This window comes from Austrofundulus limnaeus, unplaced genomic scaffold, assembly GCF_001266775.1.
Source record: "Austrofundulus limnaeus strain Quisiro unplaced genomic scaffold, Austrofundulus_limnaeus-1.0 Scaffold19, whole genome shotgun sequence".
NCBI lineage: Eukaryota > Metazoa > Chordata > Actinopteri > Cyprinodontiformes > Rivulidae > Austrofundulus > Austrofundulus limnaeus.
Genome location: NW_013952421.1, coordinates 2,507,368 through 2,534,246, shown reverse-complemented (window position 1 = coordinate 2,534,246; position 26,879 = coordinate 2,507,368). Strand labels below are relative to the sequence as shown.

The following is a 26,879-nucleotide window of genomic DNA, read 5'->3' as shown; positions in this document are numbered from 1 at the left end:
TCTAGTATCCCAATCCGCAGTCTGCAGCCGGGGGTACTTGACTATCTGTGGTATTTTATTTTCCTTTTTATTTATTTACACCCCCACCTCACCCCCATTCTTCCCTCGTGCTGGCGGGTTGTTATCGCGCGATGAGCTCAGCGAGAGCAGGTTTTTTTTATTATTTTTATTTTTTACATCGACGCTTCTAGGGTGGCTCAGAAACAGGGACGTACTTCGAACTCGTTATTACAGAGTACGTTTTATTTATACATTTATTTAACTGACACAACTGCGTAGGCTACATTTCTTTCTTTCTTAAAATCTCACATTTCGACGTCGTGTATATACGGCGCGCGACGTGCATCTTTAACCATTGGAATCCCTGTTTTCAGCACCTGGACAGCTCCCCGTCTCGTCCGCTTCTCTCTCTCTCTCTCTCTCTCTCTCTCTCTCTCTCTCTCTCTCTCTCTCTCTCTCTCTCTCTCTCTGTGTAATAAATTGTGTTGTGGTGAGTGAAAGCGAATATGAAAGCAGCTCCAGTGATGATTTGATCATCTGGGTTTCTCAGAGTAAAGCAGATCCNTCGGAGTCCCTGGTGTGATTGTAGGGGAAGCCCTGCGATCACAGTAGTAAACGTGGCCCTTCCCCATCCCCCTCTCGAAGATGCCGTTATCCCGCTGATTTGGTCGCACAGCCTCTCCGCCGTGAAGGATGGTGCTTCCAGCCCGGAGGAGGAGGAGGTGTTTTCATCGGGAGCTGTCCTCCGCGAGGCGACACGGCTGCGTGGCGAATTTCGGGCTGTTTGCGACCCACCCCCCGACACTACCCGAGCTTCACTCGCTCTCATCTTCATCCCCACCGTSCCCCCTGCGAGGGCAGAGAAGTCARGACCGCTCTGGTCACAATGTAGACCACACACAAGACAAGAGGTTAGTGTGTCTGTTTCGAGCCTTCGTGTGTTTGTGTTGCTGTAATCAGCCAGAAGAATGAGGTTGAACGGCCTMTGAGCACAACATGTTAACAGCCTCATAACTGTTTATACACATATGCTGGGAAATGATTGCAGTTGCTACCTTGTTGCGTTAAATGCTGACAGATTGTGCAGAAACAGCCCACAGGATTTGTTGTGTGAAATGAAACAAGCTTGTGGAAATGTGCTTTTTGTAGGCTGTTACAAGGGCAACTCAAGATATGATGTTAAAATCTTTTATTTTTATTTTTTTTGACAGATCATTTGCTCCTCTGTGACCTTTCCAGAGTCTCGGTGTCCCCTACAGATTTAGGCTATAAATCCCAAACGCACAATGAGATTAGTAGCTGCACTTGTGTTCTTTCCTCGGTTTTCTGTTTTATGCTGATCATTTTAGACAGCATTTCATGTTAAATTGCAGCTCTAATATTCCCTGAATGAAGGCACATCACTTGTCCTCTTCGTGACAGAGTTTTAAACTGAGATCATATTGAGAAATGATGGAGCTCATTGTGGTGAACCTTGAATATAACTTTATGAGCAATCTCATGCAATGTTGACCAGATATCACAGAGTATGTGTTGTGCATCACACTGCTACCATATCAAAATTTAGCTCAATCAGCTCCAGATGTTAATCAGTTGTAGATGTATATCCAAAGGTTGTTTTCTGAAAGTTTTCTGAAAACACACAGTGGTTCATGAGATATGTTCCTAACAGTGGCAAATGAACATGCGCGTGTGTGTGTGTGTGTGACTTCTCCTGTCTGTTTAACAGCTGGATTGGAGTCTCACTCAGCTGACTCAGATATAAATGGTTCTCTATGCTGTGGCACAAAGATCCGGCATCCTGCTGTACTTGATATGCAAGAGGTGTGATCTTCCTGAGATCCTGGTTCACCAAACGGACACTATTTTGGAGCAGATTTCAAATCCGTTATGGCCAAAGTTTTTGGGCAGGGCACACCTAAACCCAGGGTCAAGAAAAAGCTTAAAATAGTTCTTTTTAATGGAAACTTTGTGTTCCTTAACTTCATTATGTTTCATGCACTTCTAGAATAAATGCTTAACTTTCACTATATTAACTGCTATACCGAAACTTCTTAAAACGACACGACATTCACAATGCACATCATTTTTTTCATTGTTTTAATTTGGCTTTTTCTGTGTTTATAGGTCAGGTTTCTGCATTGGTGACATCATCCTTCACGCTTGATCTCATTTAGTGTGGACTGTTAGCAGCAGCAAGTCCCTGACATGAGCAACACCCAGTGAGTACAACGTCTTGCGTGTGTGATGTGTCAAAGCACGAAACGCATTAAAATTTTCAGATTTTAGAGTTTGATTGGCAGAGTGGAAGCTGGATTTTCTCCTAACCTTGTGAGTGTGATGCTGAAGATGTGAGAGAGCAAACCCCTGCTGGGTCCTCGTAGCGTTCAGGAGTGGTGTTCACATGTCATCTTCTCTTATTTTAATTACTCTCTCTCCATGTGTGTGTGGTCCTCCAGACATCCCCACCTGCATTCTGATTACTGTAGGGGAGGGGGCTAAGAAAGAGGGACAGGGAGGGGAGCTGAGTGGGAGGAAACGGAGTGGAGTAGTGTGGAGCAGAGTGAGAGGTGAATGCAAAGTGTGTTCAGTCAGCTGCATCTACTGCAAAGCTCAGGATGCTGCTTGCAGACAATAGAGACCTTCATCCGAGTTCAAACCATTGTTTATGGTTAATTACACATCATTTTTTWTGGATAAAATTAATTGCAAARCATCTGCACCCAAATAATAGAATGTTCCAATTAGGTACCAATGACTTTTGATGTAGTGACGAATAGGAAACCATCGTGCAGAGTAAGTCTTCACAGTTATTTTTCATTGATGCTGCCCTCTGCTGACCCCTGCTCTGAGAGCTTTGGGACGTGGGAAGAAAAATATTACAAGTTCTGAAACAATAAGCTCAAATATATTTGTTTATATACTGTAGTTTGTTTAAAAAGTTAATGTTCTTTAATGTGTTTCTTTGCTGCTAAAACACTTCAATACTGCATGGATTTAATTTACCAAAACAAAGTTCTGCACAGTTTTTCTGACTAAAATATGCAGTTGTACATTTAGGGTATTTTGCAAGTTTGGTGTCTGCAGCTTGAAAAGTTTCCACAACAAACGATGAGAGAAGCATTGTACAACTCTCCATTTATTTCAGTGTATAATTGGAAAAATATTTTAGGATACATGTGTCTGTTATGTGCATATGGCTTCATATATCAGTTACTTTTTGTTATTGTAAACAACGCCTATAAAAAATAACAGTAAAAGTCTGGCTTTTATTGAAAGAGTGCATGAAGCCGCCCATCGCCTTCCAGGTCAAGTCCACCATAAACTCTCAGGAGGTAATTTTGAGTTGCATATATGTGACCCATCACATCGAAACGAGGATTAAGTCCAAAAGTGGAATGTGGACAGATAGGCAGATTTAAACGTCTTCAAAAATTGTATTTTGTCAAAATATAATGAATTAACGCTTTTTCAATGAATCATTTGAATGAACTGTCTGAAATATTATCCTGAAATAAAATTTTGAATTATTTTCTGAGCAGCAGCAACAAAAAAAACTGATTTTGAGGAAAATTGCCTTAAAATTTAGAAATTTTCACTGTGAGCTAGCAAAGTTTTTGTTTCTTTCCAGCTGGGAAATCTTAATATACAAATACTATTCGAGGTTTCCTCTTTATATTAACATCAAAATTACTCAATAAATTTACATAAAATTAGGATTCAGACCAAACAGTAATGTATTATCATAACCAACAAGACAAATTAAGTCATATCTCTGGATAAGCTTGTAATATCAGAATGATCCAGGTATCAAAATGTAGCTTTTAAAGCTAGGAATCTGAAAATATGATTAGGTCATTTCGACCAAATTTGACTTAATCTTTAATTCGAAATGATGGGTCACATATAACCCATTTAACAATGGACAATCTGCTAATCAATCCTAACTTCAAAATGGCAAAAGCTCAGTGATTTTTACAGAGATATATTTAATGATTTGGTGTGTAGTTGCTTGTAGTCCTTCACAGCACATACTCTAACTATTGCCAGGTCATGTGAGATCTTGTGACATCACATGAGACTGGGCAAAGTGTCCAACACCTGTAAACGAGATGATCTTTATTTAAACCTCTGCCATGAAAGGTGGTGGGAACATGTGTTTCTTTGAAGAATTCTTCTTCTTAATTTTCTAAATGGAATGAATGAAATGTCGGGGCACAGTTTAGTCAGAACACAACAGGATTACTTAAGCAAAGTTTTCCATATGCAACCTGTCTTCAGGGTTGTTTTTGTCACAGCTGAAACACTCGACTCCACTCCTCTCTTCTTTACTGCAGGGTRTGTGTTTTTGGAGATTGTTGTACAGATCTGAATTACACAACAGCTTTTTGAAAAGAACACACAGTACCCAACCTGATGGTTAATAATAGCACAGAAAACAGAGCTGAGACTAGCACAGTTTCATAACTCAAAACTCCGTTTTTCAACTTTTGACTTTTCACTCCAGGTAGGGCAGGGTTTAAAGTTGTGACGAGATGAATTTGAGGAATTTTAATCGGAGACTTTATCTGACATTCCTCTGCTAATCTCAACCAAATGAGGTATTTTTTAGACCCAAGAGACCCTTAGAGTCAGCTGATTTGGTAATGACTCCCAAAATCTTCTCACATGCAGAAAAAGAGCATTTTTAGTTGTGCTGTATAAACATGTCAAAATGACTTGAAGATTTGAGATTTTGGGATAAAATGTTTTAGTTTTTTTTATTATTATTTATTTATTTTTAATCAAAGTTACCCTCTTTCCAGTAACTCAAGGTTAAAATGACAAAAAATGAGTCAACACTGAGATGAAAATTTTAAGTGTTGGTCACCACAAATAGACGTTTGTAGTAACAGTCATGGAAAACACTTGTTAAATAAATATGTAGCAATAAATATGGGGGTGACGATTCCTGGCACTACTTGCACACAGTGATGGAAGAAAATGTTTCTAAATACATAAAATACTGAAACAATCAAGGCTGTCAAAACATGGTGATGTAATAATATCTGTCAGGGTTACATTTAGAAACGTGTGCTAGTTTGGATGCATTCTTTTCACACCCGGTCTCCGAAGCCATGCATGCGCTATGGTATTCTCTTTTTTTGGGCTTCCTTGTGGCATTTGCTATTACTGCATTTCTCTGAAACAGCCTAGCCTTTAGCTGGTTTCGCCACAGTGTTTGGCTCCTCTCTTCCTCTCCAGGATCAGTCATTCGAAACTGTGCTCTAAATAAAAAGGCTCCTGGCCGGCTTTGCAATTGTCGGAAAACGTGATGTTGATGCACTAAACAATTTGTGTCTGTCATGAGTGATTAGTGTCCTTGTTGCATTTGGTCACTCGGGCTGACTCCACAGATAACACCGGGATGCAAAAGGCTTGTGTTTTTGTGACGGACGTGTTTGACCCTTAAGCTGAAAATACATTTATAGCTCGAGTGGCGTAACAACTACAGTCATCAAGAACACAAGAAAAGAAGGAGTTTTATGTTGAGGCAAAAATAGAATAGGCAACGTTTTAGAGTTGCTATCTAAAAAGTAAACAAGAAGACAACCAAATCTACATGCATTGAGTTAAAATGGGTGTGTTCTTTTTCTAAACCTTTTTTCTATGTTGTTTCTCCTCCACCTCAGAGGTCATAGATTTCACCAGCTCTCTGTCCTTTCTCATAACTTGTCTCGTAATCAATGCCTTCCTCCACTGATAAGTACTCCAGTTATTGATGCCTCCATGCTCACTGCACTGGGACTGCATCCAAGTAATGTGCTCCTCCTGTTCCAGGGTGACTTATCCTTGTCCGCTATTGGCTGAGCTTGCAGGATTGCAGCTCTCCCTACATATTCAAGTTCAGATAAAATGATACCTGGTCTGGCTTTGCAATGATGGCAATAAACCGAAAGAAAAAAAAACTATAATAGACATCTTTTTTTCGTTCTTTTTTGCTGTCTACATGCAAACACTAAATTATTATCCAGGTTTTCCATTATTATGATTATTATTATTAGTCTTAGGTTACAAAATATCATGTCAGTATAGCTCTAAGTCTTACTAAAGTCTACATTTAGATATTTAGTTTAAATGTTATTAATATTATAAACCAATGGTTGGCTGGATTTAGCCTACTGTATAATTTCAAGAAAAGTTGCACRTAAGGAAAAGTTGAGTGCAGAAATTTACAAACATTTAAAAGTTCTTCTTTGAAAATGTAATGGAAAAAGGAACAAAGCATTGCAATACATAAAACAGCCCAGAACTTACCTGATACATACATAAGTACTAGGGGTGCAACGACACAGGAAATTCACGGTTCGGTTCGGTTCGACACTTTAGTCTCACGGTTCGATATTTTTTCGATACGAAAAAGAGAAATTTCCATGCCCCTTTTAACTAGTAATTTATTTATATTAATTATGAACGTTTGTTTAACCTCAAAAGTACAGTTTTTAAATTAAATGTTGCTGAAACAGCAAGTTTCTCAGTGGATCTGCGCTCAAAAATGCAGCCTAGGTGGAGTAGTCGAACACAGATCCACTGATCCTTTAACACAGAGCATCTTCAGAAGACATGTTGATAAAGTAAATTTTTTAAATCTGTATTGTTCGATACAGCACTGTTCGATACGGTTCGATACGGGTACATGTATTGTTGCACCCCTAGTAAGTACAGGGTATGAATCTGCTACTTACCTTAGTACTTGCCATGTAAAGAAAATTCCTGGTACCTGGTGAGTACTGCAGACTTACCTTATAGGTTATTATTACATACCAGGATGTATCATGTATTGCTACTGAACAAAGAAAACACCTCGTATGTTGTCTGAATGCCAACAAAACACATGAAATAAGAAATCTGACACTACTTTTGACTTTTCATCCATCCAAATTAAGTTATCACACCAAATTAGTTACCACACCTTTCCCTAACTAGTTCCATTAGCTAATTTTAATAAACAACACAAATACAACCCTGGACTACAGCTCTGCCTTATGTGTACCTCGTAATATACAGACAGATAGCATCTCTGGTAAACCTAAAGCAATCAAAAGTACCCATTCAACACCTGAATATTCTTACCTAGTTGTCACTTTGATTGTGGCATGTGTTCTATGTCCTAGGGTTCCTCCCAAGGCTGGAGCTTCAGAGCTGGAGGTCATCTCCCAGCAGGTGGAGGAGGACAACCAGTGTGTGGCTCCAGTCCAACTTGTCGGCTTARCCTACAGAGACCTGCCTTTGGCAGCTCTGGACATATCCCTCGCTGGATCCCAGCTCATCTCTAACCCCGATGAGGAGGACAACAGAGATGGGTAAGCCTTAGTAAATTTTACAGATCACTGTGCATTTRTTGTTGTTGTTGTTTTTGTTTTTGTTTTGTTTAGTTTTGTTTCATTTGGAACAATTAAAGCTTTAACATCAACTTTGGCATCTTCATCATGAAAAGGAGGCTCAGCATTCAATAAATGTAAGTTATGTAAACAACACTGTCATAATTTTCTCTTGTCACGTGAAACAAACTAGAAACATGATTATCGTCATCAATGAAATTTTTCTATAATTCATTTGTACACAAAAAGGCCTGAAATCTAATTACATATTGATTGATGTTCTGGATATGTGCCTCCTCCGCTAAGAAGTTGCTGAAGATATTGTATTTGAGATATTATATTATACCATCTATATTCTACCCAACCAGTGGGAAGTTGTGCTGTCAGTCTCTCCATTGCTTGTATTTACACCTTGTAATTACACCTGGTGTGTTGAATCAGGCCTCATTTCATACTGGGGTCTGTAAGATGTGGCTTTTTGGCAGTAGATGAATTAGTGTCGCCGTGTTAAATGGGCATTGTCTCCACTCGTGTGCACTTTGTTGCTTAATGACACAGCAATTTCTCTCCTCCACGCAGACCTTGTGTTCACACCGTTGATAACTGGCAGAAAACAAAAGAGCGTTAGTGCCGTGGCTTTTCTGAAATAATAGAGCCTTGTCGTGGTACTTTCTCAGCCTGCTTGTTGTTCTGTTATCACCACATTCCCATGTTGCAGTCCTAGTGTTCTCAGGACAGGATACACCCCTCACAGAGCACTCCTCAAGCAAGTGTTCATGGCTCCCTCCACTCAGGAAGCGTGACTCACAATACTCCTGGCACGCTGTGAAGTTGGCGTCCATGCAGAAAAAGTAGACAAACAGTATAAGCTTAATCAGAGCAGCCGGCATCTCGCCATCGAAGCCCCTGGTGCATCAGCTAACCGCGCCCGCCCGCTTGGCCTGGATCAGGCTGATGGCTCTGTGGGATGGAGGGCAGGGACAGATGGGTCCTGTCTCAAACACCCACCCTGTCAGGCTCCATTATATTCACCTCACTCTCAGGCTCATGTAATGAATAGAAAACATGCATTATTAGCAATGCCAGAGCAAAGGGAAATATCTGACAACTTCCCAAAATTAACTCCTCCCAGAGTGCTTTGAAATTAACACCATATGTCTCCTGAGACTTGGTGATGTGCAGTGGAAAAATCATGACATCTCCAGGGAAAACGCAATAAATAAATTAAATATTAACTATAATAAAAAGGGATCTATCTGATTTATTCAAGTTAATGTCCATCCTTAACAACTAAGTGGAAGGATTTGGTAAAGTGGTGAAAATATGTTCAGTTTCTAAACTAGGTAAGTGTCGTAGTATGTTTGGAATTCCTGATTTTCAGGTCACAGGCATTTCAAGATGCGCTCGTCATTACAGTTTCATGCACTTGTTTATCATTTAGCCGAACTGATACTGCTCCCTCTGTGACTCAGCTGTGTGACATCTGTGGAATGAAACAATGATGGGATGTGTTGTGTGCCGCATGATTTGTATTTGTCAAAACTACCAGCCTTGCATCATAGAGGATTTTTTGTTTTGTTTTTGTTGCAGAATGTAGATTTAGGTTTTGCACTCCGGATGTGATTGTGTACACTTGTTGCCTCACTACGATAGCTATAGGCTTCCATTTTGGAAATGAAAAATAAAACCAATTTGTTTATCCTGCCTTAAACTTTCTGTACTTGCAGTTTACTTTCTAGTTATGCTGTTTTTTTTTTTTTTTTTTAGATATGAGTACTGGAGCAGAAACATAAACAAGTCTGTCTATTGTTTTCTCTTCTGGTGAATCTGTTTTTATTTTCTCTCTTTGCCTTTGGTTTATAGGAAAAAAATCCAGAAAGTTTTGGATTTGTTCCACTTGCCTGTGAGAGGAAGCATTGTTGTTTTACTCAAGACCAGTCTTGGTCTTAAAACCGGTCTCAAGACCACATTTTGATGGTCTCGTCTGACCTTGTCTTGGTCTCGGACATTGAGAACTCAGAATTTTATTTCAAGAAYAGTCAAAACTACAACAGTAATATYAGTAAATTGCCATAAAATTGTGAAATTTATTTAACAGTAGGGACTATGTCAAACGTTTATCATTACTAAGGAAGCACAAAGAAAGGTGAGCTATAAATAAGTGATGTTAGCAAAGCTAACTGGCTAAAATTAGCATACTGCCTCTGTACCAAAATTCTTTACCCTGACCCTCACACAAACAGATTTAGTCAATATTAGCTATATATATTAAGTTAGCTACTGTACGTTTTAGAGCACTACAGTTTCTGTTCTTTTTTTTCTGGTCTTGTCCTCCTTCAGTCTTGGTCTCAACTTAATCCAGCCTCTAAAAGTTTTGGTCTTGACWTGCTCTCAGGTTARGTAGTCTTGATTACAACACTAAGACAAAGTTTTGAGAAAAGAAAGAAGAAAAAATGGATTTTTTGCCTTTTTTCCAATGAATATCCAAATACTTGTACTTTATAACATTGTGGARCGTGCATCTGTACAATCACAAATGACTTGAAATTGTCAACAAAAAGATTAGTTTTAAATGTGTCCATATCCCACATATCATGCTAAAATAAGTAGAAAGATAAGTAAAAGCAGATCTCAGGCTTATTTTTGGCTCCAGTTCCCTTCAGATCAGCCTGCTGTCCTGAGCATCAGCCACATATGCCACTGATCTCCAGGGGCCAGCCTGAGAGGTGTGAGAGGACAGATGGTTCACATGGGTCAACTTGCCTCTTTGACTGGAGAGGACAGAGGACAGAGAGAGAGGAGGGCCCCAAAAGAAAGGGAGGAATGGAGCAGATGACCTTCATCAACAGTTTCATTCAAAAAAACAAAGTAAACCAAACTTGTCTACTGTTTTGCATGTTTGGGCAAATAAAAATAAAAGCTTTAAAGTCACCCACTACATCCCAGCAATTACATCAGATCAAAGCTGAGAATGTCCGAGGTTAAAATAAGATGTAGCAATTTTTCAACAGAGAAATGGAGGCTGCCAAAATCTAAAATGAATCTTGGCAGGAGCAGTGTTTCACAGATGTTTGGAAGCAGAGTGAGTTGATGGGTGGCCTTTTTGTTAGTGTTTAGTTTTTGTGTTAGTATTTCTTTTGTTGTTTTCGTACACACCAAGAAGCAGCCTTCTCCGTCGTATTAGCTCACCTGCTCAGCACTGTTTGCAACACAATAAATAAACACTTGAAACCGATGTTTGTTTGTATTCACAGACATGCAAAGTGTCAAATTGTCCATTTTTTAGGCCGACGAGGAAAATCAAGTGTCCTGTTGGGGGAAAAAAACAAATTTTATCAGAAACAGCTTTTCTGCTTTCTGCTCTGGATGTGGAGCCACAATCCATCTCCATTTGTTCAGTATCTGTAACCCATTTTTCCCTGTGACAGGCTGAGTCCTGTTGTAAGATGCAAGGGTTTAGGCTATAATGCTTTACTGTGTTTAGAAACCAGTCCAGGGGTTTGGTTAATTAGCAGTGATTTTCTTAAATAAGACGAGAAGGACCAGATGCCACACAGGCTGTTAGTTACATGTGCAATTCATCACCCTCTTTTATCTCTCTTTTCCTAATTTAGTGCAAAGGTTCGGTCGTTTTTCAGGCATGAAGCAACACATGATTTATGGCACTGAGGAAGAAAACCTCCAAAATCTTTAACTCATTATCACTACTGCTTGGCTTTACTTCTGTCTTAACTGTTTGTATGCCTCCAACGCAAATACCTCAAATATTGCACAGGAAATTCATTTAATTTGGCAAATGTCTTGATTTTCATACTTTCTATGTGATTGCACTCAACATATACATCGTCTTGAGTAAAAAAATATGAATGACTGAATGCATGAATGAATAGGAGAAGAAATGTCTCCTAAGTGAGACAGTGATTGGACAGCCTGAGTGAGATGAAACGTTCCAGCCTCTGCTGTTGARAAGCCTGCAGAGGCACAGCTGTGGTCCATTTTCCTCTGCCCGAGCCTGCTGACTTCAGCAGATTGGTGTGAATTGGTTAAAGTTCATACTCAGGGGACCGTGGGGCTTTATAGTTATCAGAACAGAAAGGGAGAAACTGAGAGGAGACAGAAAATCTGTCAAGAAGTAGCATGGGAAAATGTTGCAGACTTGGAAGCTGATATTGGCTCCTGTTCAATTAAAACATCTTCCTCAGATCATTTTTCCAGAACGTATCTCGTTCCTTAGTTTTTGTGCTATTTCATCAATTTATATGTCAAAATGTTCCGCTCCTTCAGGACATTCCTGTAATGACTTTTGGTTTTTAGCAATTTGTACTTTTTGAGATATTTAGCATTTTCTGCAACYTTTTTCACAWTGAAAATGAATGAAACTGTCTGATCCTAACAATTCTTCATAATGTTCATAAAACTTTTACTGTTTGTTCTGCTTCTGCTTGTTTAACTTCTCTGAGTTAATTTCATCTTCCTTTGGCTTCTGTTTTGCTGATTTTAGCTTTTTTTGTGTGTATTTAATGTAATTCTAACCTTTCTACTAATTTTCTCTTTTAATGCTTCTTTCAGTCTCTTTCTACTAATCAGTGTGCATTGCCAATGCAACGCACACTATTGTGATTCGTTTCCCATACAAGTCATCTCAACTTTGCCATGCTTCTCCTCCTGCATACTTTGTCCTAGAGCTGCCATTGTAATTTATATCCGTAAAGCCCCTGTGCCAAATGATGGCTATGCCTTTTGGTGCCTGTAAAACTTATAGTTTTTGAAATATTAATGTTTCATAAATTATAATGACAGTCAATGGAGCCTTGTATTGGTCCAATACTGTCCCCTGCTGCATCTACACAATATGGTACTGCACCATAGTTTCATATTTAAACTCAGTAGTTCAGTGATTACAATATTAATATGATTGTATTTTGATGTTTTACTGTAACACTGTCTTTATGTTGTCCTATTGCTGTAACATATTGCACTTAAGTGTCAATAATTGCATTGGCAAGGTAAACTTATTCTGTATACATACAATCCATTCCCTGGGAGTGTCCAGTGCAACAGCTCCTATAGTCTCATGATGAGCACTGTGGCCTTTCATGTGGGAGATCAGGGTTCAAATCCAGCTAATGCAACTTTAACAAAAATCTCTTCAAACTTCTTATTGTCACACAATTACCTTAATTAAAAACACCTGCTGACGTGACAGGCACAAGCTGGTATAGAAAACACATTTGAACTTGGTCAAAGTTGATTCTGAAAGTCCAATGCTCCTGCCTACATTGTCCTACAGCTGTCATTGTAATTACTATCTGTAAAGGTCCTGTGCCAAATGATTGCTATGCCTTTTGGTACCTGTACAACTTGTAGTTTTTGAAATATTAATGTTGAAACTTTATTCCAAATTCATAAAATGGGAGTCAATGGGGCCTTGTAATGGTCCAATACTGCCCCCAGCTGTACTCAACTTGGTACTGCACCATAGTTTTCTAATATTTAATCTCAATAGTTCAGTGTTTACAATACTAATATGATTGTATTTTGATGTTTTACTATATCATTATCTTAATATTACTCTATTGTTGTAATATTATGCAGTTTAGTGTCAATAATTGTATTGGCAATGTGGCCTCTTTCTGCACACATACAAACCAACCCCTGGCACCATACTCTGCCACAGCTCTATTGGTCTAATGGTCTATGTCACGGGCTTTCATGTGGGAGATCAGGTTTCAAAACCCAGCTAACGCAACTTTAACAAAAAAAACTCTTCAAACTTCATATTGTCATTCAATTACCTTAATTACAAACACCTGCTGACATGACAGGCACAAGCTGGTAAAGAAAACACATTTGAACTTGGTCAAAGTTCATTCTGCAAGTCCAATGCGGCAGGCAAAGCCATGCTGCAATGACATGCTACATGGCAATGTACACTTGTTTTTACATCGTAAAAACCCATGTCTAGTTTCAGCTGTTTTGTGTTTTTAGCTAATTTGACCTTTGTTCAGYTAAATTCACCTTTTGTGATCATATCAGCTTTTTACTGCTTAATTCAGCACGTGTTCTTTCTGTTTCTTTGTGCYCTTTCTCCTAATTTTTAGCTATTTTTCTGCTCATTTCAGCTGTTTTAGCTATTTTATAACAATTTTCAACTTTCTGGTGGTTTTAACTGTTTTGCTTTTTAAACTACTTTTTGATATTTACTAATTTTAGCTACTTATTTGCTCTGTTCAGTTTTTTTTACACATTTTTTATGATGATTTTTCTCGTTTTCCTACATTGGGCAAAGGTCAGCTGTTCAAATTTAGCTAAAACATCTTCAGCAGCTTTCAGCAAAAATCTTTCAGCATTAAGCATTCACACTGTATTTACGCAGGAGATGCTGATTCTCTAGTTGTTTGGATTTTTAGTTATGAAAGTAAAATTGACACATATTTCAACTATTGGAAGCGCTGAAGTTAGTGTTCGGTTTCTTATCACTTGTTTAAAATTGTCTTTGTTGTGGGATTGTTATGATCGTTGCATCAGATAAGTCTATAGTCTTTTAGTTCGAACAAGTTTTTGCTTTGATAAAAACACACAGAAACAGATCATCACCTCTCTGCTTCACTTTCCCTCGAACTCGTATCTACCTAATGAGTGTATCTTGGATTTTGTCCTGACTTAATCACGGGAGACAGTATAATGAAAGAGATGGTGATAGGGTGCCGATTGCGCTCTAGGGATAGAGCCAAAACTTTGTCTTGTCTCTATAAATGTGGCCTCATTATAGGGAAAACAAAAAACAAAAAAACAGTCATCTAGAACCAGTCATCCTGCACGATGTCTTTGTCCATTTTCTGACCATCCTGCATCCAGCATCATTTACAGCAAACCATCTCTGCCATCACAGGTCACTATTGATCAGTCTCATGATCTAATCACCTCGCTCTGCTTCGCTGCCAGACGCGTTTCGATTTTCCCTCAGTGTGTTACCGCTGCATTGCTCTGACCGGCTGGTGTTTTTGTGACCTCGTGCACACCACACGCCAAGCCGCATATTTCATTTTCTTCACTCGCGGTGTCCTTTAAACCTCTGTGCACATGAGCAGCCTTTGAGGTATCGCCTATTTGACGTGACCCCGTTTTCACCCTGAACTGGAGATTTTTTTTTTTAATTTCCCTGTTCTTTCTTTAGCTTGCTCCAACCACACACACGAAACCTCACTTCTTCATAAATGCTTTGGGTCTTTAGTGTTCGAGGTTTAAAGAGATTTGCCTAAAATTAAGTTTCTGAGCATGGAGTAATCCATCACTGCCATTTACTCTGCCTCCAGCCAAGAGTTTCCTTACAGGTTTATTAAATTAATACATTTTCTGCCAGGCTCGTGGAGAAAGGTCTGAATGAATTATGATTTCACACAGCATGAGTTAAATCATGCTTCTCAACCCTGAAGCTAAGCTGTGTGTGGGGGGCTGTGCTGTGCTCTTCATCTTGTAACTGGTGGTCCACAAATACCCTGTGACTGTGTGTTTCTTTTTTCCCTTCCTTGGGTTTTTCTCCTGGCAGATAGGGGAGTTTGACATCGTTTCCCTGAAGCAGATTAAAGCGGGAAAAGGCCTCTGTAGTATTTGCTAATGAAATTATTACCCTTCACCTCATTGTTGTCACCCCTGGCTCCTCATCTGCTGRCTGCACCGAGGATTGTTGTAGGCAGGAGTCCACTGGGTGCAAGTGTTTACGCTGTTGACAAACTCCATCATCTCTGCTGACTGAGAACCAAAATGTCAGGCACCGGACAACTCACCATTGTCTTTACATAAACGTATTTTACAACTATTACAATATGTCAATCAGTAGGAAGGGAAACAGGAAAAAAAAGGAACCAGAATCATCTTTTAACTCACTTTAGTCTTTGTTTGCTTGTTCCTGTTTTCTAATTCTCCCTTCCCCGATTCCTCCTCCTTTCTCTCTGGTTCTCCTTCAGTCCTTTTGAACTTGCTGCTTCCTCTCTCAGCGTTTACCTCTTTCATTCCACTGAGCTGAATAAACCGGGTTTTTACTTGTCCTCTTACAAACACACATAGCTTTTATCTTTTGTCCTGTGCATGTGTGTGTGTGTCACACATCTCTAAGTTGACGGTGTTCAATGACAAGGAGGAAGCMTGCAAAGAGTAAATAATAGCAAGAATAAAGGGCCTAGCATTCCTTGAATGAAAGCATCGGTTCCTCTCAGATTTGTGAAGAGTGAGGGTGCGTGAAAGAATTACATTTATGTCACATAAATCTAGCACTGCTTGAAGGAACACGTATTGACCCGCTCCACGTGCCAAAGTTTTAAACAAAAGATCTTTAATGTTTTAAATCTCAGAATATGTGCTGTTGATGACTGTCATCTACTACCATACACAAATTCAGCTCCGTGTTTGTAAAACTGACTGAGTTAAAGCCCCTTTTTTTAATTGGTTGATTAGAAAAGATAATGCAATCAGTTGATTACTTTCTGAATGTTTCATTAAAATCTACCCTGCGGTTCATAAGACTCTGTTCACAGACGGCGAATCGTTCTGTTACATTGCAGCAAGAATGTGTTATTTACCTTTGTGGCCACCCCTTCAACCACCTCTCCCCCCTGAGCTCAGGTCGAACTGGCTGAAGCCGTGCTGTGGACGACGGGCGGCGCTCTGGCAGGTCTGTCTGCTGTCGGCGGGCTTCAACTGTTTCCTGGTGGCCTCCGTCGTCCTCGTGGTGCTGCTGCTGATCCTGGAGCTGCTCATCGACACCAAGCTGTTGCAGTGTGAGTGATGGGGAAACAAAACAACTGTGGGGGGCAGTATGGTTTGAGGTTTTAAGAATGTAAAATTGATGAAGCGGTCTAGACTAAATGTTAGCGTCCTTGGAAAGGAAGGAAAGTGGTTTGTTCTGCTCAGTGTCACTGGGTCAAAGCATAGATCTAACAGAACACAGAGCTTTATTTCTCCATATTAATATCAGCATTAAGCTGTAGGAAGATCAGATAAAAGAAATGAAGAAAATTAGCAAACTTTATTTTTAACAGCTGATAATTAGTTTACATGTATTAGAGCAATAATTCATTTCATTTTTATAAAATTTCATTTAAAAATAAAAATAAAAAAACTTTATACACAGCAAAAAAAATCACACTTAAAATGAAAAGAGGCAGAAAGAAGAAAAAAATCTTATAATATCTGCCCCTTTTTTCCTAAATTAATTTCAAGCAATAATAATCAAGAAACAAAACAAAATAAAAACTTCAATTCCTTTTCAAACAACAACTTTTGATATACATTATACAATTTCATATTTCTTTAACAAACTTATTTTTATCATTCTCTTAAACACATTGAACCAACATTTTATAATCACTTTCCAGCTTATTCCACAATCTTATTCCTTGAACTTTCGATTCCTTGAAGTGCATCGATCCTTCAAATTTGTTCGAATTTAGGTTTTAGAAACATCTCAAGTCCCTTAAGATTATATAAACTTTCTCTCTTAACAAAATATAACTGGATGTTTAAAGGTAAAAAAAATTATGAGCCTTCTACATAATCTGCAAGATATTATAATCAACCAACTCATAAAATTTTAATAACTTCAATTTACAAAATAATATATTCGATGGGTGTCAGAAGTGTTTTCTGATGATAATTCTTATGGCTCTTTTCTGTAAAATAAAAAAGTGTGCTTATGATGCAAAGTTGTTGAATTTCTGTTCTAATTAGTGGTATATTTAGTCCAAGTTATCAGTCATTTGTCTTCAGATCCTCTTATGTTCTTGTTGCCTGCCAGGATTTTGTTTTTCCCTTCCTGTTTGAGTTTTTAAAGTCTTTGCTTGGATCTCGAGCTAGCCTCCTGCTAACCTGTATTTGTGCCCTCTCTTTCATCTCTTAACACACAAATGTTTTAGATGTTTCAGGGATTTATTAAGTTTACTGTTTGTAGACATAAACATAGTCTCTGATCAAATAATCTGTAGTCTGGATAAAAATCAACTAGTCACATTTTCTGCACAGCTAACAAAAGGACAGAAAGTCAAACTTTCAAGTTCTGTCTCATATCCCAATGATCTAAACCAGTGGAGAACTCCTCATCTATCATGATGGTCATGAGTGATGTCAAACAGATGACACGCAGCCTTGCTGCAAACACGTTCAGGTCTCTGCCGTTCCCTTGGGAGTGACTGGCTGATTAAGCACCTGAATGGACGAGCAGGACAAATGTGTGGAGAGAGTAGGCAGGCGAAGGAAACACGCAGAGCTGGCTGCTGGATGATAGCAGGGGAGGACTGGAGGAAGATAAATAGACTGACAGACAACTCACTGAACACAACAAACAAAGACAGATGGAGGCTAGATGTGGCGCGTGAAGACAAATGCCTCAGCTGATAGCCGGGGCGCAGTTTGATGCTGTCCACAATTAGCCTGATGAATAGATGCGAACATCCAAACACATTCGTACACAGTATGTGGTGAATTAATATTTATGATGTTGCTTCCTCCTCTTGTCTACAATGTGTGTGTTTTTGTGCTTCAGTAGATCTATTCTTCCCTGGTTAACAGCTGGTGACAGCCTTTTGAGGTGGTTAAATTCAGCATTTGTCATTCAGCTCTCCATCACAAACATCATTTTTTATTCTGCTTCATTCCCTCAGTTAATAATGCACTCCAGTTTGCCTGCATCATCCACTGGATCAGCCTGGCTATCCTCTCTGTGTTCTTCACCGAGGTGAGTGTTCCTCTGCTCGACGCTGAAACAGTCTCACTTACAGCTGATGCAGCTGATGCCTGACGATTAATGCCACCTTGTGCATTATGTGGGGCCACTGAAGAGCACCAGCAGGTTTCTCACCTCGTCTCTAACAGAGCCATGAAATGCCCTCACGCCCTCTGTCGCAGCATGACATGACTATAACTCAGATATCCTGATTAGCACATACGATGGTGTGCCTGCAACAACGGTTTGAGTCAACTTGTGCAGAAATATTTGTGGAACTGATGCTGTTAAAGCTGCCCGATCCATCCTGCTCAGGCCTTTCAATTGATCCACAGCACAAACATTTTAAAATGCAAATGAAGCTTTTCTTTGTGGCTACTTTTAAATGAATTCAAGACCTCAGGTGTTTGTTTGTTTTTTATAGATTTCCACTTTCTTCACAAGACATTTGTCTTGGTTTCTTGTAGTTGAACACCCTGAGGCAAAACCTGTTATAGTTTGTCATYGTTTTACAGTTTCTGATGGGTCTTTGTTACCATAATTTAGCTAGGCTTAAAGATTGCGTCATTCAGCTCAACATAGTAGCCTAGAAGGAAATTAAACTTTTTAGCACATCCCTCCGTTTTAATAGCTGGGTTTCAGTCACATGGTTTKAATGACGAGTGATTTCAAATGGAGAGCAGGATGGATTTAGATCCAGTTTTAAGACAAAGATACCAGCAATTAGTTAACAGAAACTGTAGGATGTGACCAGTATCTCATGAAGATGAACGACTTTTTGATAGGACCTAAAACTTAGCAGATAAACGAGGCTGTTGATATCACAAACTATCCGGTCCTTCGTCTTACTGCACCAAACAGCAGATGAAAGCCCATAAAAGTCTGGAGGCATGTAACCTTTTTTTTGTCAGTGGTCCACAGTCTTGGTACCAAACTGCTCTATGGTGATAATTGTTTGGTCTTCGCTGGAGTGAGTGTTTGTTCTTACATTGTTTTGTACATTAAGATGCACTAGCAGCTACAACGTCAACAAACACGCAACATCTAACAACACGTAGCGCKAGGTCAGCCTAAAAAGTTCAAATGAAGGCCATGTTAGACTACCGGTAACTTAATAATCACTTCTAAAGAAAAATGAGCATTTTCAGACAACGTAATTCTATTTAAACAGCCACACAAAAAAAGTTAGCTAGTTAACATACCTCTGACAAAATGGTCACTGCAGACATGAGCATTAAAAGACTGTGCTCCTTCCACACTCAGACGTACGTTTAAAATCCACTTTTTAGTCGTAAAAAATTCATAAATGAAACAAAACATGGGCGTTTTTTCAGGTAACAGATCCTCCGATACTTGGCTTCCTGCCCCCTATCTGCATAATACGCTTTTGTGGTACTGCATAGGGACGTCACTGGAAATCAACCTTCTTGAGTTTACTGAGACTTCAAGACTTGATCTTGAATTTTCCTCCCACTCTTCTGCATTTGGGTCACATATTGTGACACTTTTGTTTAAACGTAGTGATAGAAATGTGCAAAATCACTGAAGCAGTTCTATTAAGAGCATTTTATCTACGAGTCACGTGTCAGTTCTGTGTGTGTGTGTGGGGGGGGGGGGGTATTCCCTACGTCGTGGGACAGTTTTTTTTCTTTGTTTTTTGCATACACACCTACTTGTGGGGGACCTAATGGGGACCGGACTTGTACTTATGGGGACCTGAATCTAGTCCCCATGAGGGGAAATGCCGTTGGTGGTTCAGAGGTTAAGTTTAGGGCCAAGGTGTGAATTGAGTTTAGGTTAGTTTTAGGGTCAGGTGAGGTTGGCTTTAGAGTTGGTGGTCCGGGTTTGGCTGTAGAAATTAATGTAAGTCAATTTCAGGTCCCCATAAAGATAGCTGCGCTAGCCCATGTGTGTGTGGTATCAGCTGGTGACATGTCAACAATCTACATACTGTAGTTTTCTCACACCTAAAACATAATTGCTGTTTGATGCTGAAGAGTTTTCTGTGTCAGAGGTTTGTAGGACTGAAACTGGTGCAGCATTGTGTTACACACTGCAGCATTCCTCCTTAAACACTTTGAACAATGGCTTCATTGTAAAGATTTATACAAAAAAGCATAAAGTCAAAGCTGCAGAAACTGACAAATGTTGGCATAAAACTGACCATTTCCCCATTACTAAAAATGGCACTTACAAGTTGAAATGATTGAAAAGGTTCAAGAGCTGAAGACTTGTTTTTCTAGTTCCTGTCTTCCTTAAGTGTCAGCAGAAATAAAATGCTGTGATCATTTTTGGTCCAAAATCCTATTGTACTTTTCATAATGTTTGTGTGTGAACATGAGGTCACTGATAAGCTTACTTGGAAAAATGAAAAAAAAAAAACTGCAAAGAACATTTTCTTGGGACAGTCAGGTTGATTATCGAATTGTTAGCAGAAACAAATGAACCTCTTTTAATCTGTTCTTGTTTTCTTTTCTTCTTTCTTTTCTTTTTGTTTGCAACTCTGTCCCTTCAGACGGTGTTCAGGATCGTGGTGTTAGGGATATGGGATTACATTGAGAACAAAGTAGAGGTAAGCTCTTGTCAGTCCCCCCAAATAAGAACTGTAGAGTCACTCTCTTAGTGTKGTAACTCAACAGCTGCTTTTTGATTTGACTTTAATTTACTTCTTTTCTCAGGTTTTTGATGGAGCTGTCATTGTACTCTCTCTGGCCCCCATGGTGGCCTCCACCGTGGCCAACGGCCCCAGCAGCCCCTGGGATGCAATCGGTCTCATCATCACATTACGCATATGGAGGGTCAAGAGGATCATTGATGGTGAGCCTGGAGGGGGAAGATGTCCCCCAGGTTTTCTAGTTTCTGCTGTAAGAAGGTTTTTGACTGACGCTGCACTCTGCTCTCTGCAACAGCGGCTACGTTCAGTCTTAAAATTGTTGCTGTTTTCTTTTCATTTTTAAAAGATGTAATATCATAAAAAAAGAAAAAAAACTTGCAGTGCTCAAAAACTGATAAAGCCAAATCATTTGAATCTATAAGAACAGAAAGATCTCAATATGAGACCATCATTTTGCTCCCTCGTGTGGCTTTTGTGTGTATTACAGGATGTGTTCAAAAAGATGATTGTGTGTGAAAAAACTGTTAACATTTTCCGCAAAAATTGTTCCAAATATTTTTTTAAAATGTAATTAAGCATCCTTTGTGACATAAATTATATTGTGTCTTGCATTAAAAAAACGTTCTACAATATGGCTAAATAGTAACCCAAACCRAACAGTTGGTTTAATACATTTAAATGTTTTGCAAAAATCTGAACTGATAAGATAAATTGTTACTTTTTGAGGAAATCTGAACAGGCATGATCTTGTTTTGTAGCTTATGTTCTGCAGGTGAAGGTGAAAATGGAGCTGGAGATCCAGCAGTACGAGAAGGCCAAGGCGATGAGGGAGGAACAGCTCGATCGTCTTACCCAGATCTGCCAAGAACAAGCTGTATGTCCTTTCACCCTTTTTACATCTCTGTCAGGTTATAGCTGCATGCAACCAGCAGAGGGAAGCAAAGTGCCATTAAAGAAAAACTTACAAAGAAAAAGGTTATTTTTAAGTCATATTAACGTTTTAATGTCAGTGCAATCATGTTATTGTTGTATGTTCACCCAAAAGAGGAGAAAAAGCTAAAAAAGTTTGAAACTAATGTATTCTAAGTGAAGAGTAATGACTTTTTGTAAAGACTATATTTACAGTAAAGAGTTAATCGTATCATAAAAGTGCTTTGAAGAAAAGTGTTTCATTCCTGTTCATTATTTTTCGTTTAGTTTGAAATCAGACAGCTGAGGGCCCACCTGGCCCAGCAGGACCTGGATCTGGTAGCAGAACGAGAGGCAGCCTTGCAGATTCACCACATGTGGGGAAAACAGAGCAGCAGTTTTCAGGAGGTGGACGGACTCGCTCCTGGGGCCTCCGAGCATCACCGAGCTGCCAAAGTCAGAGAAGGTCCTGCAGGTAACGGTCGACACTTAACTGGGTTTCACTGCAGGCTATGAAAGAAACAGCTGTGCTGAGAGAAAATGAACTCCTGCACTCACATACTGTAAGTTACATACTAATAGATAAATACAGCATACAGTGTGTAAGGAAGTGATAAACTAGTTAAATACGGGCGTAAATGGTTTATTTGAATAGTGTAATTTAAAAAAATTAATCTTTCTGCTCAGATTTTGTTTTTCTCTTTCTAAAGACTTACATTTCCTCCTTTAAAAGGATTGCCAAAATTTGTAACAAACACAATTAAAGGTTGTTCTTGTCATGTTTAATTTTTAACAGATTGTTTAATCTGAAACTTTCTACCTTTTGAGTTTAATAATGCAAAAAAACACTATGGAAAAAAAGTGACAAAACTGAGAAAAACATATTTAAAAAAGGTAARATAGTTGCTAATAAGAGTGTACTAAGTAGGTGTGGCTAAGTTTTACATAAATGCCTCTTTTTACTCTTATTTTACTTTAAAAAATATTCACTGCATAAAAGTGTTGCTTTTGAATATATAAATGATGATGTGGTAGTTTAAAAGTGTCCATAAACTAGAATTAAACAACTCTATGAATTAAGGTTTAGAGCTTTCTAATTTTAAGTAAGTTTAAGGCTCATTTTTGTCCTAACTTAATCTTTTACAAATGAAAACGCCCAGTTATAGCTTTATTTTACTTATGTATGATTTGCTGATCAGCTCATTTTTCAGTGAGCTTTTGTATTTTTTTAATTTATTTTTTCTTGTAGTTAAGAACAAAAAAGAAAAATAACAAATCTGCGGAAAATATAGCCCAACTTTCTTGGTTCTCCATGTTCCACAGTAGCAGCATTTATCAAAGAGTGAAACAGCGTTGGTGTCCTCACGCTCATCCTTCTTACCTTCCTCATCAAAATTCTGGCGCCACGCCTGCACTTTGCCTCGCACAGTGAGTCACAGCCTGGACCATAAAGCTCTCACACGGTGACGGCTCATAACTTAGGACGACCTGGAGCCGCAGAGCACCGTTGTTTTACAGGTGATGTCAGGGATCAAAACGCAGGAGCATTTTGCTTTATCAAAGCTATAAATCAGGTTTCGACCCGCCGCACAGCTCAGCCCTCCTTGTTTGTAAACAGATTTTTAACTAGGCCTGAATCTCGTGCACTTACGTGGCATTGATCACGCCGGGAGATGGTCCCTGTCACAGCTGAGACGGAACGAGGAGGAGGCGCTCGTAAAGATGAAGAAGAAAAACCCAAACATAAATCAACGAGCAGTCAGGGTCCTGGAGACGAAGGTTTCCTCTGATTTAGTATTCTGAAGCACACCGAGACTCAGTATTGATTCAAGTAGTCGCATAAATTGTCATATTAACATATCGAAAAATATATAATTATTAGTTCATTTAATGCTTTTGTCATAAGAGATTTAGCTTTGATTTTTGTTGTGCTGAAGTAAGAAGCTGTAAGAAGTAAGGAAGAAGGGTTCATGTTTAGAACTTAAAGGCACATTTACTACATTTTGCAGATTATTATTTTCTTTGTTATTTGGTGGGTTCTTACTGGAGAACCACATAATTATAAGGTAAACTGTTCAATCGGAATGTTTTGAAAAGCTGAAAATGAGTTTTAATGCAACAACTTCTTGTTATCTTAGATATGTCATATTTAAATTGAAAGCCTGGCATTACTTGCTGCATATCACCAGCTGCATAAAAACTATTAAGTTTAGCAGTTTTGGTCAAACCTTGAATAAAACGTTATGCGTGATCCATCGAGATGTGTTAGTGCTGAGGACGACTCAGCTTTAATCACACCAACCTTCAGCTCAGTTTTTGTAGCTGAGTTACAGCCCCTTTTGAGTTTCTTATTGTTAGTTTGCAGTGGAGGCTTCTTTATTTATTTAGTTTTTTTTTTTTCAATTTCATTTATTAAATGAAACAAAAAAAAAAACGTTGAAAAAAGAAGTATATCAAACTCTTGTTTCTTGACTTTTAATGGGAATTTCTGAGAGTTTCATTACAATTTGACCAGTAGTTCGAGATATTTTGCTAAAAACAGAGACATGGATAGAGTTGGTGACATCAAATTTTTGTAATAAACATGAATGCTTTTTTTTGGAAAAAATAACATTGATAACATATTGCAAAACAAATTTCAAGTCGCTCAGATGAACAGTTGTTGAGATATTGGCAYGTGAAGAAACAGGAAGTGATGTCAAAGGGGAATGTCAGCATGTAAACAAAGCGTTGTTACAAAAGCGAACAACAAGGACTGCAGAGAAGAATCTGATGTTTCTTTAGATTATTTTTAGTCGCTATCAAAGAGAGATGAAGAAGAGTTAAAGTTTAAATAATTTTGTTTTAATAAACCAAGACCAGCAAGTATATTTTATTAATGAGTTCCCCTTTGATGTCACTTCCTGTTTCACTCTGGCTGAGCCAAATTTAAAGGGATCCCTGATTAGATGTAACATTAGACTGTATTTGATAAACATATCTTTTAACTGTAAAATAAAGACTGTAAAAATACTGTAGGCTGTTTAGGTTTTATAATTTTTAAACTAAAAGTTTAAAAATATATTACACAGACGGGGCCAGCGCTAAAGCTAACAGGCTAAGCTGAGGTTCTTCTTCCATGAAGCAGCTCTGTTGTCCTCCATCCATATTTTCAGTTACAGGCTGAGTCATTTCTACCTTCTCCTCTCTGTCAACGCTCTCTGGTTTCATTTAAAAGAGTCGATCGTCAGATATTGTCCAAGATTAACCTTCAGGGTGGATATAGCTCGCTAGCAACCTCGCACCGAGGACCTATCCACGTCATTTACCCAGAATGCTTTGCGTGGAAATAAAATGGCCCCGTCCATGTTAAAATATATTTTTAAAAATAAAAAAAACAGCCCAGCCTAGTGTTTTTAGTCTTTATTTTACAGTTAAAATATATGTTTACCAAATAAAGTCTAATGTTACAACTAATCGTGGATCCCTTTAAAAGAAAACAGGCCAGTAAAATGGGTAAAATCTGTACTATGTCAATTTTCTTAAGTATGTATAAAGATGCTTTCTTTGACTTTTTTTGTATTTAAAGGAATGTCACAGTCACTTTAAACAGTAACTGAGATCTACTTGTAATTATTTATATGTTTTTCATATTTTCTCAGACCATCACGGCCAAGATGATATGAATAACTACATCAGTCAGTACTACAGTGAGCCGAGCAGCGGTGAGCATCAGCTGGTTCAGTGTCATGTACAGTCAGCAGGATGACTTCAACCCATCGTATGTTTGTTGTTGTAGACATGGGGATCCCCGACCCGGCCCGCGTCATCACCACAGCAGCCATAGACGTGCATCTGCCCAACAACCCCAGCCAGCTTCCCTCCACCTTGGTGAGCGCAGAGGCGGTGGGGTCCGGCCGCCTGCAGCGCACGGGCAGCTCGGTCAGCGACGCGTCCACGACCGCGGCATCCCGCAGCAGCTTCAGCGCCCGGCAGCACAGCATCAGCAGCCACACGCTGGGCTCCAGCATGGACTGCAGCTCCACCGTGCGCGAGGCCTCCACGTCCACCAACTACAGCGACCAGCGCTGCTACCCCCCACCCTACAGCAGCCCCCTGGCTCTGGGCACTCAGCCTCGAGGGAGTCCCAGCGCGGTGGTGCAGGAGCTGCTCTCCTCGCTCTCGGAGGACTCCTGTCTCACCCAGAAAGGTTTGGACCCCGTCAACCTCAAGCCTCCCAGCCCAACGGGTTCCACAAAAACCAGTCCGGAACTGGAGCGCAGGCTGAACATTTACAATAAGAGGAACCAGGAGAGCAGGATCGGGCTTCACACCAAGACTGTCATCCATCTGCAGAGTAACGAGCCTCTCCTCGAAGAGAAGTACAGGATGATGGGACCAGTAGAGACTTCAGTCAACCGCCTATCAGAGACGTAAGTCTCCACCATCACAGGACCTGCTGTTCAGCTCAGATGCAAACAGTTTGCAAATCTAACCCTTTTTGTGTTTTGGGGAGTCAAGACTTTGGTTACTGCTCAAACTGATGAAGAGGCACAAACTGAAAAAATGAGAGTTGTCATCAGGTGACACTTCTCAGGAATTGACATTCACAAAAACACTTTCCTACTTTTCTTAAAACAAACCAGCAAAGTGGGCCGAGCCTGATGTTTTCTAACGGCCTGTGTAGAAAACCCTGGCTTTTCATATCTTCTCTTTTTTTATTTTTTAATATACAGGGGGGTGGGACAACGGTGCTGAGGGCTTAAGATCATTTGTGAAGCTGCAATTAATCATCACTTCACCAGAAAACAAGCTGGTGTCTATCACTGATATCACAGCAACAACAACAAAACAAGTCCTTTTTGATGGACTGCTGCAGGGTGCATTGAATTCATTTCATCTTGTGTTCTTTGACTTTCTACATAATTGCTAACATTTTTTTTATCTCAAATGTGAAATTTTAATGCTGAAGATTTTTATTATTCTTTGTGCCATGAGCTGAAAGCTGAAAAAAAATAAACATGAATCTGCTTAGTCACGACCCTTGTAGACAAAATTAATTAAAAACGTCCCTACATATTGGAAAATCTGTTACGATTTCAGGTTAAAAAAGATAAATGTTCTCAATGTTAAGAAGTTGTATTAATAATAGGCCTGATTAAATCCTGAAACAGATTTGACAGATCTAATTTACTGCTGAAAATAAAATGATAGCATGAACCTTTAAGAATCTTGTGACAAACTGTTTATTGAAGAGTAACGCTGCAAAATGAACCCAATAAAGAAGTAAAAACATGGC

At 39.1% G+C, this 26,879-nt stretch overlaps 1 protein-coding gene across 3 annotated transcripts; it reads left to right on the top strand.

Annotated features, from left to right (window-relative positions):
• tmem266 (transmembrane protein 266) lies at nt 1-26,807 on the top strand. 3 transcript variants are annotated; one of them, XM_014003581.1, is made up of 12 exons: nt 1-235; nt 646-911; nt 2,128-2,222; nt 7,155-7,343; nt 15,984-16,138; nt 18,017-18,090; nt 20,594-20,650; nt 20,757-20,895; nt 21,451-21,566; nt 21,890-22,076; nt 25,243-25,305; nt 25,380-26,807. In XM_014003581.1, the coding sequence occupies exons 3-12, from the start codon at nt 2,209-2,211 to the stop codon at nt 26,015-26,017; spliced, it is 1,632 nt and encodes a 543-aa protein (XP_013859035.1). In that variant the 5' UTR covers nt 1-235; nt 646-911; nt 2,128-2,208; the 3' UTR covers nt 26,018-26,807. The 3 variants fall into 3 exon arrangements, with proteins under 3 accessions (XP_013859035.1, XP_013859034.1, XP_013859036.1); XM_014003580.1 differs by lacking the exon at nt 1-235 and having other exon boundaries at nt 577-911; XM_014003582.1 differs by lacking the exons at nt 1-235; nt 646-911; nt 2,128-2,222 and adding an exon at nt 7,442-7,498 and having other exon boundaries at nt 7,327-7,343.
• Nucleotides 26,808-26,879: the final 72 nt, after the last annotated feature.